The 17,500-nt window shown below is 43.0% G+C and overlaps 1 protein-coding gene across 9 annotated transcripts in view; it reads right to left on the bottom strand.

Moving 5' to 3' along the window:
* Nucleotides 1-17,500, bottom strand: part of fhod1 (formin homology 2 domain containing 1) — a 72,624-nt gene that overhangs the window by 42,807 nt on the left and 12,317 nt on the right. For all 9 annotated transcript variants that reach the window (XM_084740212.1, XM_084715456.1, XM_084714632.1 and 6 more), the window contains exon 3: nucleotides 12,741-12,805. In XM_084740212.1, coding sequence (XP_084596338.1) covers nucleotides 12,741-12,805 — 65 coding nt within the window. The remainder of the gene's footprint in view (nucleotides 1-12,740; nucleotides 12,806-17,500) is intronic.

Raw genomic sequence — 17,500 nt, 5'->3', positions numbered from 1 at the left:
CTGAACAGCAAGAGGTGAAATATGAACGATTATTTGATCATATCATCATTTATTGTGATCAATATGTGAACCAGGTGTGTTCTAGGTGACGTGTGTTAAACCTGTACAGTCTGTCAGGTCGCCTCCATGTTTCTGTGTCACAGTCAGACCAAGTGTCTGTGGTACTTCTGTGTCTCTGACAGACGTGGTTGGTGCAGGTGTTCACTGCAGGAGTTTAAAAATAGATGCAGCAGAAATAAACTCTTCTTCATGTGATTTGAATCAGTGTGTGTTTAATCTGATGCAGACCTGACAGCTGTCTCTGATGTTCATCCACCAGGACCCGTCCAGAAACGCCGTTCCTTTAATAATGCTGTACAAAAACTCAGAGACGAGGGAATCAGATTCACGATGGCGTTTCCAGCGAGGCTTGTCGCGCAGAACAACAGAACGGAGCTCATCTTTGAGAACGCAGAAGAAGCTCAGCGTTTTCTGACCATGATTACCGGAGAGCCATATGAACGAAGAAATAAAAACACACCCACCAGTTTCATCTCTCGCTTTGAACTGAGAGTTTTACTTTTGATGTTATTAGGAACTTTTTTTCTTAGATTGATTAATCTGAGTTTGATTCAGTCTGCTGGTTAGTTCTCAGTAATATTTCTGGTGGGTGTGACACTTTTCTTTTACAAAAGTGATATTCCTTCAAGACGTCACTAAAACTCAAACTGATGAATCATGTAAATTTTGTTATGGCAGTTCTGGAACATTTTTGTGAATTTTATTCTGGGTTGATACTGAATCGGGTCGTCTCTTTGATATTCTGTGATTTTAAAATGTTGTATTTCTAATGTTTTGTTTATATGATTTAAAGTGTGCTGTTCAAGTTCGAGTGCTGGTCAACGGCTGCGGTTCAGAAGCCTTTCATTTGGGATAAGGCACGAGACAAGGTTGTCCCTTTGCCCCTCTGCTATTTTCATTGGCTATCAAGCCACTCGCAGAGGCTATAAGATGCACGAATGAGATTTCCGGTGTAAGTCTCGGCAGAGTGGTACATAAACTGACACTCTATGCCGATGATGTCATTCTCTTCCTGACTAAGCCTGAATATATTTCAGACCTGGGACCATCGTGGTATCAGGATTGTTAATAATTTGTTTGAGGCTGAAAAATGTTTATCATTTGAACAAATCAAAGCCAAATCTGACATACCATCTAAACATTTTTTCTTCAGCTTAGACATCCATCTTAATTTTCCTGAAACTCAGCCAATAGCCTCTCCTATTGACCTATTTTTGTTACAGTTCCACCATAGTAAAAAATTTATATCCCACTTCTATGGGAAATTACAGTCCCTCAATACATTCAGTATTAATTAGAGATACACCGATAGACCGGCCAGAGACCGGAACCGGCCGGTCAGCGTCACAAATCCGATTCTGTGCCCGTCATTGTCTCACACGTGTTCTGCACGATGGTCACGTCATGCGCGCAGCAGACAAACTGACCATGATGTCAACACAGCGCTGATAACAGCTACACACTCAGACACATATTGTTTGAAGCTGATGTCAGAGACAGATTCCAAGAACAGGATAAAGAGAAGACAGACAGTCTACAACGAGACAGATCAGCTGACGATGTCTCAGAACAGCTGTAAACTCTGTAGCTCTTCATGCTAATGTTAGCCAGCAGCAGACTGCTGTTCACAGAGGGACAGTTAAAATCTCACTTCCTGTTCTGGCTGAAGAATAAACAACCTGTGTTGATGCGTCTCCTCAAACATTTTCTCATCCAGACTCCTTTAACTTCTGTGTTTGTTTTTCTCACGGCAAAGTTTTACCGCAGCAAATTGTTGCATCGCGTCCGTCTCCGGTTTGTTTACATCTGCTTCCACAGGAAATCACGTGAAATCGCGTCCCGCGAAATCCCATTCAGCTGATTCATAATCTTAATGTAAACCTATATTAAGCCCTGGCTGTAACCTGCAGGACTTAAATTAGAGATTTAAATAGTATTTAATGAATATTTAATAGTCAGTGTTTTATTATGAACATCTAATTTCATTTTTACAAGAAAAGTTGCAAAAATGTTTGTGAATGCTGTCAATTCCAGTTCTTAGAAAGACTGAAAATCGGAATCGGTCAAAATCAGAATCGGCAGGTCAGACCTTTATAAAAACCAGAAATTGGAATCGGCTAAGAAAATTGCAATCGGTGCATCTCTAGTATTAATAGAATTAAAAGCATATGGGAAAGGGACCTGGGGACTGAGTTCAGAGAGGAAGCATGGTCTGATGAAGTGGAGAAAAATCTTTTTGTGCAATAGGCTAACAGAGAGTCCCTTAATACTTTTCTCCCCTCTGTGTCAAGTGTAAAAAAGAGAACTGCTCTCTGATATTTAATTTCTGGGAAAAAGTCTCACTGGAACTGAAAATACAAACAAAGCCAAGTTTATTTCTATTAAATCTTTCAGATGAAGGCCTCTCTTTGACAAGTGTCCAGCAGAAACTATTGAACAAGCTTCTTCTGTTAGCAAGGAGATGCATTTTATTTGAATGGATCACATGGACCTCCGACTGTTTTGCCGATGGAGCACCTCGGCTCGGTCTTCAACGGGAATGAGAGGGTTTTTGATAAGTTGAGGACACCTTTTCTAAACTGCCTCCCAGACTGCAGTATGCAGCGGCTGCTGTAATGTGGGCTGGCGGCCCTCTGGTACCCCGTCAACATCTGACGCTCTGCCTTGCTTTCCCTGAGTCGTGTGACAGATCTAAGCTTTGAGTTCACTATAAAATGTCCATTCAATGTCCATGTAGTGATGCAACATGCACGTCGTGTATGATTTGCTCATATGTGTCTTGTTGTCATGTGTTTTGTTCTGTTTGTTTTAAAAATCAATAAAATATTGTGTAAAAAAGTACAGTAGTATTCAAAGTACAAATCAAAAGTACAAATTACAAAGTACATTTTCTAATATCAGTACATTTCTGTATTGTTTGCATGATGCATTTACTGGACCTTGTAACTCTGTAAACCACCTGGTGACGTCCTGACCTGCTGTAGAACCACTCTGATACACAAAGTCTATAGAAACACCTAGAAAATCTTCAGCATAGAAAAACAATCAGAAACAAAGTGGACAGCATGTGAGGAAGCAGGTGACGCACACATGTTCTCTCACAGGGTTCTAAATAGTTGTGTGGTTCTGTGTGTTAAAGAGGATATCACTAAAGTCCAGCTCGCACAAAATACAATCACACAATGAGCTCCTCATTAATCGAATGTCTCGAGGACACGGTCTGTCAATGATGTCTGCTAATTAACATATTCACAAAAATGCAGCCGTAGACCATAAACTGGACGTTTTCACAGACAGACAGATGGAGGGACAGACAGACGGAGGGACAGACAGACGGAGGGACAGACAGTCAGGGGGACAGACAGACGGAGGGACAGACAGACGGCGGGACAGACAGTCGGGGGGACAGACAGACGGAGGGACAGACAGTCAGGGGGACAGACAGTCGGAGGGACAGACAGACGGAGGGACAGACAGACGGCGGGACAGACAGTCGGGGGGACAGACAGACGGAGGGACAGACAGTCGGGGGGACAGAGGGATTCATGTGTTTATCCTGCAGAGACAGGAAGTGACCTAGATAAAGTCAGTGTGGTATTTCCTGTTTGTACTAAATGTTGCTAACTGAGTCCCACTCTGAGCTGAGACACACTGGAGAACCACAGAGACAACGTTCTGGTTCTACATGATGTTCTGTTGGGATGTAATGATCAGTAAAAATCAATAATCTCAGTGTGATTAGAAGTCATCACAGTAGCCATGATTGTAGTTTTCTGTTTTCATCAGCAGTCAAAAAATCCTGTTGTTACATTTGATGACGTCATCTTGGATTTAATCAACATTTTCTGACATTTTATGGATCAAACAACTGATCAATTAGTGGGAACATTATTGCCAGATTGATCTCTAGTGGAAAAAACGATCCAAACAGGTGGGCGCTCCACCTGCGCTCTGAAGACCTGCTGTCTGTCAGCGTAGTTACGAGTTAATAAAACTATCAAGTTAATTCTTCACAGCAATCAACCCGTAACCTCATCCATCAGCAGTAAATGTGTCAGTATTCATTCACTGTGTGAACTCTGAGCTGCTCAGTGTTTGTCTCAGGGCAGTGAACGCATCATTAGCATCATGTTGTGTTTACATTCCTGTCAGAGTGCAGAGAGGCTGTAATGGGGTCAAATACTTTCCTGTTTAGTTAATTTGTGATGATGGGACAAAATATTTGGACCGTCTATGATACTGTAATATAATGTAATAATAATAATAATAATAATAATAAATGTATAATAATTCTACATAATAAAATAATGCTTTACAGTTTACTCTAAACACACTATTCTACTCTATTATACTAAATTATAGTACATATAATATATAATTATACACTGTACAGAATAATACACTCCTACATTCTGTAGTCTGACTCAATGTCCCGACCACAGCACTACCTGATTGGTTAGAAGTCACCAGTAAAATCAGCACAGACACACTGAGCCACAGACAGACAGACACAGAGCTGCTCCGGGGAGCTGAGAGGAGCTGTGTGTGTGTGTGTGTGTGTGTGTGTGTGTGTGTGTGTGTGTGTGTGTGTGTGTGTGTGTGTGTGGACATTCAGACACATTTAACAAAGCTTCAATGAATAAAACAATTTTATGATGTGTTTCTATGACAACAGCATCGTTCCACCAGTGAAAATGTCTGAAGTCATGGTGGTGATGTCACTGGAGGTCATGTGACATCTTTTAGATCAGTGTGTTCACAGAGATGTCAGTTTCATGCATGTAGTCTCTGGGAGACTATATATATATATGTATATGATTTTTATACGTTTTATTCTCGATCACTGTCACCACAAGAAGTCCTCGAGCATCAATGTGCACTAAACATTTCAGGCTGAGGGGTCCACACACAGGACCCAACCTCCTGAGGGACAGGAAATAATGATGCATTCATGTGCTCTACATAAAGTCAGACATTTCCCATCAGGAAACAGCTCATACTGAATAACTGACAGAACACCTGGATCAACTGAACGAGATGGATTTTATTTTGGTTTGGACAGTTTGGGTGTGAAGACAAAACAAAGACAAAACACTGAGACACTATAAAATATTTAAAAAGTTAAATTTGTCTCTGTGGCAGACAAGAACCAAAGACAGGTCAACCGTCTGCCTGATCCAGCAGGTTCAGATTAGGCAATTAACAATTATGTTCATAGTTGATTAATCAGTTGATTACTTTCTCAATTAATTGTCTATAAAATGTCATTGAACAGATTAAATGAATAAATTAAATGAATTCTGTCAGGATCTTGTCAGGTGGAGTCTCCACCTGTTTTCACCTGTTTGGTTTGGACCTATTTTTCAACTAGTGAGCATTCTGGCAGTAATTTTTCCACTAATCGATCAGTTCTTTAGTTCATAAAATGTCAGAAAATGTTGATAAAAGTCCAAGATGACGTCCTCAAATGTCTTGTTTTTTCCAGAACTCAAAGATATTCAGTTTACTGTGACGTCCTGCTGAGAGTCTGAACAACAAGAAACTGTCATCAGCAGGACAACAGCAACAAAACATGGAAGGAAACACACACACACACACACACACACACACACACACACACACTGACAGGATGCTGCGTCAGCATGCAGCAGCTCTGAGAACAGTGACACTCAGACTGACCCACAGTTTTAATAAACAGGGGATTTTATTTTGTTTTAAGAGCAACTATTGGTGGATTAATCAAATATTTCACATAAAATTAACTGGCAAAGATTTTGATAATCGATCAATCAAATGTTCTATATATGACATTCAGGAGGTAAAGCAGGTTGCCTCCTGATCACAATTCCCAGGTGGAGTTCACAGACATATGATATTTTATAGACCAAACAACTAACTGCTAGAAATTCCTGAGTATATGAGTTGAGGAGGATGACCCTGAACGCAGCATTAAGGAGGAGGATCAGTCAGGACGAGAACAAACAAGATTGATCAGCAGTGAACATGAAACACTTTTCCTCTCATACACTTTCACTGCTGCTCTGACCTGCAGCTGCTGTGTCTCCTCCTCATGTTCAGGTTTTTACCAAGATATCAGCCTGAACATGCACCTGAACACTTCACTGCATGTATGTAGTCGAACTGGTCGACCTTCAGCCAATAAGGACCTTCGACCATGTTGTGGGTTTACTGACTTGTTGCAACATCAGTCAGATTAAAGACAACAGTCGTCACAGTTTCTTCCACAGAAACAGGACGAGCAGAAACAGGAGAGACGGGTGATTCGTGTTTGACCCTGAAGGCAGCACAGGAGAGACTCTGTCATTTAAAACGCAGCGAAGGCTTGAAGGAGGAAGCATTCTGGGAAATCCCCTCCGGAGCAGGAAGGGTGGGGTCATGCCAGGCAGCGTGGGGGAGGGAGGGGGAGGGAGGGGAGGAGGGAGGGAGCTGAGAGTGCCCGACAACAGGAACTCTGGGAAAGTTCAGCGTTTCCCAGGAAGGTGAATCTGATGAACTGAAGACTAAAAGTCAGTGAGCTCCATGCTGCTCTGCAGAGGATTGACCCTGCATCATGTTTCCTGCAGCGCCACCATCAGGACAAACTGCACAGGTTCATGTTGTTGTGTCACAGCTGCATTGTGTCCACCGCAGCTGATGATGGCGGTTCAACACAGCGCTGCAGTGCGTCGGACACATGAAAAGCACTGAGAATCTGGTCAAATTTCAAAATAAAAGACCCTGTGTAGACTCACAATCGTAAAAACAGTCGATAAACAGTTTAACTGTGCAGCCTCCTGACCTGAGACAGACGAACAAATCGACTCACTCAGGTGGATTAAATGCTTCTGAAACGCTGCTGGTGAGACCTGCAGCCACGTGGAGGACAGATCAAAACGGTGGCGCAGACGTCCCATGCCCAGTGGAATCAACGTGTAACACCAGTTAAACCATCAGGATGTTTGTTCTGTCCAACTCTTTTCTGTGGTGTTGAACACAACACAGCAGCTGTGTGTCTGCAGGTCTGAACCTGTTCTGGATGAATCCAGTCTGTTCTGCTGCTTTCTGATGTTCTGTGTAAAGTTTAGGTCTAAAATCAGGGTGTGAGACACTCAGACACACAGACACTGAGGGACAACAACAACAACAACAACAACAACAACAACAACAACAACAACAAACAGTCCTCTGTCTACATGTAGTGAAACTGTCTCCAGTGAGACACGTTGATTTTACAGGACGGACACCTGGCTCAGGTGATGAAACGGATGAAACTTCCAAACAAATGTTTTTCTATTTTCTACTGTTTGTTTGTTTGTTTGTTTTACATGTTTTATATGTTAATAAATGTTGAAATAATGAATAAAAACTGAAGTGAAAGTGTCCTGAAGGTGGCGTCGGCAGCTCCTGTTTGCAGTGTTTTTAAGGATGAACGGAGGATTATCGCTGAAGAAAACAGGATGGTTCTCAGGAAACTTAGACGTTAGAAGGAGTTTTTTTTTTAAATATATATTTATGATTTATACACATTTAACCATGATGATAATGATAATTAATGATATTCTGTGTGCTGTATCTCAGTCTGAATCTAAAAATCTGCATGTTGTGTGTGTGTTCAGAAGAAAAACAACACGTCAGCACATGTCAAAGTCCATTTACAATCATGTGTCATGTGACTGAGTCTTCTGTGGATCTGGAGGTTTTTCAGCATTACAGTTAATATGATCAATAAAACAACAGTGATCTGAATCAGCAACAGGCTCAATCAATAGAAACCAATCAAAAGTTTATTTAAATGAATTAATGAATAACTCTCATAAACAAACTATAACACATCCTCTGAAAATGGAGCTGCAAGTGACACACGAACAGCCAATCACAACAGGCGAAACAGTGTGGAGTGAGTCAATAAGTGCATACAGAGAGGGAAGAGTTAAAGAGGACAGATTTTAAGTCTATGAAGTCCTGTGAGCTTCGATAAAGTGTTGATTCTTTCTATGTCGCTCACATGCTAACTGCTGCACAGCTCACATGCTAACTGCTGCACAGCTCACATGCTAACTGCTGCACAGCTCACATGCTAACTGCCGCACAGCTCACATGCTAACTGCCGCACAGCTAACATGCTAACTGCTGCACAGCTCACATGCTAACTGCACAGCTCACATGCTAACTGTTGCACAGCTAACATGCTAACTGCTGCACAGCTAACATGCTAACTGCTGAGCTGACCACCAGGGTGAACTCTCCGTTTTCTCTCCACCTTTTGGTTTATTCTTCCTCACATCTTGCTCAATAAAGTCTTCTATATAGTTTTAATTATTTTATCCTTAAAAGGATTTAACATTTCAACCATTACACACACAGATAAATACAGAATAATGAGTTTAATCGCTGAACATTAACTTCATCTGAGGTCAAACTCTGAACTTCTTTCCCAACCTGAACAAGTTTTCCTTCATTGCTTCAAAATCCTTAAATAAAATGAAACTTGATACAGATCCTGTCAGGCTGTAACTTTGTGTGTCAGTGAGTCCAGCTGCTGTGAACAGGAACACAACAGGAACACAACAGGAACACAACAGAACACAACAGGCTCAGATAAGCTTTAAAAAAGACCCAGGCTGAAAATAAAAAGCCTGAAACAGACGGGAGGTTTCAGTCTGCAGGGACCAGAACAGAAACAAGGAAACGGAGACCAGAATGAACAGAAACTCTCTGAGGAGGAGAGCTGAGAACACACACACACACACACACACACACACACACACACACACACACACACACACACACACACACACTCTCACACACACACACACACACACACACACACACACACACACACACACACACTCACACACACACACACTCACACACACACACACACTCACACACACACACACACACTCACACACACACACACACTCACACACACACACACACACGCACACACACACACACACACACACACACACACACACACACACAGAGGTGTGCTCACTGTGAGTTCATGTTGCTCAAAATGAAGCACTATTTGATTTATTTAATTAAAATATAAATAATAAATACATTTCTTTTTTACATTTATTTTTAAAGGAGAGACTTTTTACACATACATCCATTAAAATAGTTTTAAGCTTCATGTCTGTCAGGACATTTTGTGAAATTATGATGAAGCATTTATTTTATTTTCATTCCTTTAAAGGGACACTTGTGCTCATGTCGGGGGGGGGGGGGGGGGGCTCTGATTTTAAAATGATTACATCACTGCAAAAGAAAAGCTAACAACTGTTAACGTGTTTATGTTTGTTCTGTTAGCATCCCAGGAGCTAATGTGCTGTTTTTAGTGTGGAAGAAACCAGGACTTTGTTCTCTTGTGTCTTAAAGGCTCTGAAAACGCAGATAGTGGACACTGTGATGCCGCTCAAAGCAAGTAACCAATGGCAGGACTTATATCCGCGTGTGTAAGTGTGTATGAGTGTATCTGGTGAGTCAGACTACAGGGTGAGTCTCGGCCGTAGAGACGTCTGACTTGTCTCCATTATCATGAGGCTACATGACACTCAGCTCGAGCTCAAAGAGACAAAAATACACGTCTCTCAGAAATCATGAGCTGGTTACTAAAGATAATCCACACACCCTGTTGTGAACCGTTTCATGTCGAAACTAAAGAAAGTAGTTCTGATAGATTGTAAAGTAAAAATAGTTCCTCCATGAATCTGCTCACAACAAGCTGTGTGGATCATCATCAGTAACCAGGTGAGGATTTTTGTCCAGGACCCAGACATCAGCATGCAGCAGCAGATCAAACATGGCAACCTTTCAGACTGGAGGAGACACGTGTGGCTCTGTGTGTCCGCAGTAATTACATGACCCACAACCTGTACAGCAGGAGACGTCCTCCATCCTCAGAGCCTCAACTCAGAGAGGAAAACTCCCCGAACGCTCCTCAGGAGGGACAGACAGGAAGTAGATCTCATGTGGACAGAATAAACCAACAGTATGAATGATAAGGAGGTGGAAGTACGGATGGATTTAAACAGAAAGCATGCAGGAGGCACGACGCTGCAGTCACACTGCAACTCAGTAGATAATCCAGACGTTATCTAAAAACAGGGTCACAGAGGGGGTGGAGCTAATCACCTGATGTTGGTTTGAGAGGCGGGGTGTTTTTCATCCCCCTCTCCCTGTTTCATCCTGGGAGAATAACGTTCCTGTTCCTCCTGATAAATTTTTGCATCTTGTTTTTCTTTTCGTTTTCACAACCTGTTTCTGACGTTGTTTCTACTCATGATGAGTAGAAACCCTGCGACACATCACAGCTACACCAAACCAGACTTCCTGAAAATAATTCCTGTCATGCAAGGATGATTTTAAAGGAAAAGTTCATGCATTTTGTCAAATAAAAACAGTCAGAAATTGTAAATAGTTATGTTGTAATGTACAACAAATTTATTGTAATAAAAGTTTGTTTTTTTTAAACCAAATTCTTATTTACCCATAAAACCCGCAGCTCTGTATCCACGCCATGATTCTGTCACTTCTTTCTTACTGTGTAACTGTCGTATTTTGTTCTTAACTGTCAGTTGTAGTCATTATTGTCGAAAATGTCTGTAGTTGTTGTTTGTATTCTGTCATCGTCTGTCTTTTATTGTTGTTTATTGTTAATCCCAGTGAATCCCCGTCATCCAAGAAGCGGAGACACGAAGAAAGTAAACGCAAGCATGACAGGAAACGGCAAAAACACCAATCAACATCGGCATAGCGTTTACACGATGGAAATCGCTGCTGGAGGACAAACGTTTTCACAGTGATGGCGAGGTTGCCTGTTTTCTGCTGGACAGGTAAATCATCCTACACACATAATTGTAGTTTGTTGTGAGAAAGCTTTCGCTCGCCATTTTGTCCGCTGACGGCCACCGTACTCTTGGTGAGGGAGGGGCGGTGTCGGGGTAAATCCTCTTAGATGCAATCTAAGGTTTGAACGCTAGATGCCGCTGGAAATCACACACTTCTCCTTTAAGTCTACAGTCAATAAATAAATGATGACAGTTTTTAATATAATGATGCACAGAGTGACCATTAAAGCTCAGAGAACAGACCGTCTGTTGTTCATTTATAAAGATGAAAGATCACAGAGTTTCTTCACAGCAGCTTCATTCATCAAACACTGACGACAAACAAACCGTCTCATGACTCAAACTGCAGGAAATCATGTCATCATGAACTCCTGATGGCGACTCTTCATCCTCCTCCTCCTCCTCAGAAATCATCAAACTGCTGCAGGTTCAGACAGAAACAAACACGTCACCACCAGCTTCTTCTCATCAAGCTGTTTGATCCATTCTATGGAAGCCCACAGGGGACAAAACTCTCAGACTGACGTCAAAGAGCCTCTGAGACAATCAAGTCTTTAATTAATGATAAAATACTTCCCCTGTCCCTCAGTTTGCAGAAACCCTCTCAGGTCGTCTCCTTGCTGACAGTTTGATTTACAGTCCGGTCGTCGTAGATGAAGACGTGTCAGCTGTTTCTTTATTGATGGAAAATAAAAAATATATTAAACGAGATAATGTACATCAAACAGGTCATTATTGTGAGAAAACCCCTTCAGGATGTTTTGTGTTACACCTGTCAGGGTTTATTTCACAATAATGAGCTGCTCAGTGTACCTGATACTCAGCTCCAGTGAGAACACTGTTCTCCTGGAGAACATGGGAAGAACAAACACATCATCCAGAGTGAAGAACAAACAGAGCCTGACTGAAACAGAACCTCATTACACTTCATATTCAGAGAATCTCCTGAGTGCAGAGGACAGATTCTCTGATCTGGACGACAAAAACACACAAACAGCAGATGAGAGAGGAAGTAAACGTCCAAAATGTCCAAAATCTATCACAGTATCTAGTTTCACATCACAATGTGATATAATATCAATATATTGTCCAGCTGTGTGTCTCACAGGGTCCACTGTCAGATTATTTCACTTCAGCAGACTGAGTCCCTCAAATTGGACCTTTGAGGAATTCAGAATACAGAACCCATTTTTTCTAAGCCGCCCTCAGAGGAACATTTAAGGGAAACTTTAGTCTAAGTGGTTTTATGCAGCTGAGCACTGAGTTATTTTCTAAAGATCCTTCAAATTCATCTGAGAAGAAAAACCATCATGAAGCAGAAACTGAGACACCAGGTCACATGAGGACTCACAAACCGAACAAGTTTAGAACCACCAGACTCTGATGTCTGCTGATCCTGAATCAGAGCGAGTCGAAGCGATTCAAACCTCCAGTCATCAGGACACAATGTTCTGCAGAAACCCTCTGGGAACGTTTGTGCAACTCATAAAGTCAGAGTCACCAGATGAGACGAGATGATTATACGAGCAGAGCGTAACATCAAAAGACATTTTATATAAAAAAATGTTCAAAAATCAGCAAGTGAGAGGCAAAAGTTCAGGACAGAAGTGAGACGTTCTGTAGAGACAGATGTGTTGGTGAAATCAGATCCACGGCGAGCAGCAGCTGAGTGAGTCAGAGAGGAAACCCTCAGAAACACGTCACTGTGGTGAGAGTGTGGACAGAAAGAAAACCTGACTGAGACTTTCCCCTGACTCATCACTGCTGCTGCTCCATGGGACAGACGGAGGGACGGAAACAAGACGAGACACAGGAGGTAATTACCCAGGATGGAGTGAACACGGACGGACAGCTGAGTCCTCAGGATCAGGATGGGCTTCTTCCCTTTACTGTGGAAAATACAAGAGACACAAAGACGGTCAGAGACACAAAGACGGTCAGAGACACAAAGACAGAGACACAAAGACAGGCAGAGACACAAAGACGGGCAGAGACACAAAGACAGAGACACAAAGACGGTCAGAGACACAAAGACGGTCAGAGACACAAAGACGGTCAGAGACACAAAGACAGAGACACAAAGACAGAGACACAAAGACAGGCAGAGACACAAAGACGGGCAGAGACACAAAGACGGGCAGAGACACAAAGACAGAGACACAAAGACAGAGACACAAAGACAGGCAGAGACACAAAGACAGGCAGAGACACAAAGACGGTCAGAGACACAAAGACAGGCAGAGACACAAAGACAGAGACACAAAGACGGTCAGAGACACAAAGACTGTCAGAGACACAAAGACAGAGACACAAAGACGGTCAGAGACACAAAGACAGAGACACAAAGACGGGCAGAGACACAAAGACAGAGACACAAAGACAGAGACACAAAGACAGGCAGAGACACAAAGACAGGCAGAGACACAAAGACGGTCAGAGACACAAAGACGGTCAGAGACACAAAGACAGGCAGAGACACAAAGACAAGCAGAGAAACAAAGACGGTCAGAGACACAAAGACAGGCAGAGACACAAAGACGGGCAGAGACACAAAGACGGTCAGAGACACAAAGACGGGCAGAGACACAAAGACGGTCAGAGACACAAAGACGGGCAGAGACACAAAGACGGTCAGAGACACAAAGACGGGCAGAGACACAAAGACGGTCAGAGACACAAAGACGGGCAGAGACACAAAGACAGAGACACAAAGACAGACAGAGTCACAGAGACAAAGTATTCAGACAGAAACATCTCAGCATGTATTTGTCCAGGGAGACTTCACAGGGGACACTGGGAGCTGACCAGTAGAACCAATTCAACCTCAGTGACCAGTAGAACAGCTGGACAGTTTGTGCAGAGAACTTTGTTCTGTTTGTGAGTTTTAAAAGTGATCTTCAGCAGATCACTGCTGCAGACTGCGGGAAATGAACCCATGAAACTTCATTAGGACGCCTCTGTCCTCGCGTCTGTCCTCGCCTCTGTCCTCGCCTCTGTCCTCGGCCGGCGTGACGTCTTTCAGAGGCTGCAGGGGGCTCAGTTTCAAAGCTGTCGTCAGCAACATTATTTTGGCATCAATGATCAATAATTCCATAATAACTCTTCATCATATTGTAAATCAAGTGGTGTGAGACAGAACTAGACTCCTGCACCTCCTCTTGGCTCCTCTGGCCTGGGACGGCAGACTTAAGGCGTTTTCACACCGGCCTTGTTTGGTCCGGTTAAAACGGGCCGCGGTCCGTTTGCCTGTTTGGTACAATTTGTTTGGGCTGGTGTGAAAGCTGTCAATCAAACCCTGGTGCGGACCAAAGATCTGGACCGAGTCCGTTTGAAGAGGTGGGTCTCGGTGCGGTTCGTGTGTAAAGTGTGTGACAGCGACCTCACAGTAAGGCCAACAGGTCCTGGGTGACGGTCAGACAAAGAGCGGTTCCAACGCCCCCAATGAATAGTTCAAGACCAGGGACATCTACATCACCTGGATTGGCTTCAACTGACTTTTCTATTGAAGCCTTTAGTGCGTTTTAGCCTTAATGTTAAACTGAGCAGGTCAATATGAAATAAAATATCAGAAAATGGCAAAAAAATATAAATCAGTGTTTCCCAAAGGCTAAGACGACGTCCTCAAATGTCCGATTTTGTCCACAACTCAAAGATATTCAGTTTACTGTCAGAGAGGAAAGAAACCACAAAATATTTACATTTTAATTCTTAAAAAATGACTCAGACCGATTAACAGATTATCAAAATGATGGACAGACTGCAGGCAGAGACAACTGAAGCTACTCTGAACAAATCAGTTTCCATATAAACCTTCACAGGCAGACTGAGGCCTGATGGGATTAGAGTCTGGAAAGAAGGACGACACGGAGGTATGGAAAGAATGAGAGACAGAGGGAGAGAGAGAGAGAGGGAGGGGGGGGGGGAGAGAGAGAGAGAGGGAGAGAGGGAGAGAGGGAGGGAGGGAGGGGGGGGGAGAGGGAGAGGGAGAGAGACAGGGAGAGGGAGAGGGAGAGAGAGGGAGGGAGAGAGAGAGAGGGAGAGAGGGAGAGAGGGAGAGAGGGAGGGAGGGAGGGAGGGGGGGGGAGAGGGAGAGGGAGAGAGAGGGAGAGAGAGAGACGGAGAGACTTTGACTTTTTAGGGGTAACTTTATTCTATCAACTATCAATCAATCAAGTACAAAAGAAATAAAATTATCTTCAAAACACAGACTTGAATAAATATTCAAGTGATCAACACGTCACCATGAGCCCAGATCAAACTGAACTGATCCAGATCCTTCATTTCTTTATAATAATTAAAATCGATCATAATTCTGGCTTTCACATCCTAATAAACAGCAACTTTACATCAACATCCACAAAATCTTCGATTCTTCTCTTTCTGCTGACATAAATAACCATCTTTGTTTGACCCAGGATAAAGTTCATCAGTTGACATTTATGTTTTGTAGACTTTTTGTATTGAAAACCAAAAATGAAGGTTTTCTTGGAGAAAACCTCCCCTACTTTTTGAAACAGACTCTCTAACAACATGAACAGTGGAACTAACCGTCTACACTCAGAGTAACAGTGGAAAACAGTTTCTCTGTCAGGACAGAAAGGACATTTATCATCTGCACCTCGATTGATGACAGACAGGAAAACATTAACTGCAAAACTCTCCACTGTAAGTCCGCTATTTTCTTTGTTAAAGGTGGTTTATATAAACTCCTCCACGCCGGTACAACATGTTTCCCCACCTGCAAATGACCTCGCCAAGGTGTATCGACCTGGTCAGGTAGTTTTTTCCTGTTGAGACACTTCACCATCATTCTATACAAAGCTTTACCTTTTACCTCTTCCAGGTTTATGCCAGTGCAGTTTGTCACATGTGAAACAGATCCATCACGATCATTAAAAACAGGACGAACACACAAACAAGGGAAAGGATCATGTTTCTGAGGTACAGTCACTCCATCACAGAGTTCCTTCAACAGAAGACATTCATGTCCTTTCACACTGTGTTTCCAGTGTTCAAGCAGTTTGCTGATAATCCTCCCAGGTGAGCAGCCAGAGCAGCTGCATTGTTCAGCTCAGGTCCAGCAATGTTCACCACAGAACCAAAGGTGAGAACCCCTGCCCTGCAGAACGTTTCTGTGACTGCTGGTCCTGCCCAGCAGGGAGTGTCCAGGCGTCCTCCATGCACCACAGGTTCTTGCAACAACCAGTATAGAGAGTTATTTTGCGCTGGTCTCTCCTTTACCAGCATTGTCCACACTGTGAAAACTCCACGGTAGAAGAGCGGCGGAGTCTTTAAATCCATCAGGAACACAGACTTGTGCAGTCCCAGACCTTTAAACTGCTGCAGAACTGTGTGAGCCAGGGGTCTCCACACTAAGTCTTTAGGGCCAAACAGCAGTCTCTGGACAAACTGGAGGCAAAAAGCAGCACCTCTGCTGGCCAAGTGTATAAGTCCCTGTCCTCCTTCCTCTCTGGGAAGAAAAAGAACAGCCTGAGGAACCCAGTGCAACTTATCCCAAAAGAAATCAACTAAAACAGCTTGAATGCGTGAAAGCAAGTTAGAAGGGGGGTCCACACAAGACAGTCTGTGCCACAAAGAGGAGGACACCAGATTGTTAACTATAAGTGTCCTCCCTCTATAGGACATGCTTGGTAAAAGCCACTTCCACTTTTTGAGCCGGCCTTCTATTTTTTCTAAAGCGTTCTCCCAGTTTCGCTCTAACACAGATTCCTCACCTAGAAACACTCCCAAGTATTTTATTCCTCCCTTTTTCCAAGTTAGACCTCCAGGTAGAATTAAACGGTTAGTCAACTGTCCCCCAACCATCAAAGCTTCACTCTTTTTCCAATTCACTTTAGCAGAAGACATTTTGTTGAATAAACCTAAGTTTTCCTCCAGAATATCAATATCTCTCTGTTTATTCACTAAAACCATAACATCATCTGCATATGCTGAAAGTTTAACAGCTGAGGTACAACCTGGAAAACAAACACCTGAGAGTTCTCTTCGAAGTTTATGAAGCAGTGGTTCAATGGCGAGGGAATACAGCATCCCAGAAAGAGAGCATCCCTGCCGTACCCCCCTCTGTACGTTAAAAGGCGCAGCCAAACCACCATTGATTTTTAGTATACTCGCAATATCACGGTACAGTACCTGGATCTTGGCTATGAACCCTGGGCTGAACCCAAAAGCACGAAGTGTCTGCCATAAGTACCGGTGCTCAACCCGGGCAAAAGCCTTTTCCTGGTCTATGGAAATAAGACCAGTATCTACACCCAATGAGCCAGAGACGTCCAAAACATGCCGAATCAAAGTGATGTTATCACTTATTAACCTGCCGGGCACACAGTAACTCTGATCAACGTGGATGACCTCACTCATCACTTCTCTGAGTCTAGAGGCCAAGACCTTAGAGAGGATTTTATAATCCCCACACAGCAGAGATACAGGCCTCCAGTTCTTCACATCTTGTAGATCTCCTTTTTTTGGTAGCAGTGTGATAACTGCTCTCCTACAGCTTAGTGGTAATCGTCCTGTACACAAACTGTCTCGAAATACCTCCAAGAGATCTTCACCCAAGACAG

This window comes from Lutjanus erythropterus, chromosome 1 (genome assembly GCF_056507025.1).
Source record: "Lutjanus erythropterus isolate fLutEry1 chromosome 1, fLutEry1.hap2, whole genome shotgun sequence".
Classification (NCBI taxonomy): Eukaryota; Metazoa; Chordata; class Actinopteri; order Lutjaniformes; family Lutjanidae; genus Lutjanus; species Lutjanus erythropterus.
The sequence above is the reverse complement of the archived record's forward strand: the minus strand, read 5'-3'. Positions and strand labels throughout refer to the sequence as shown.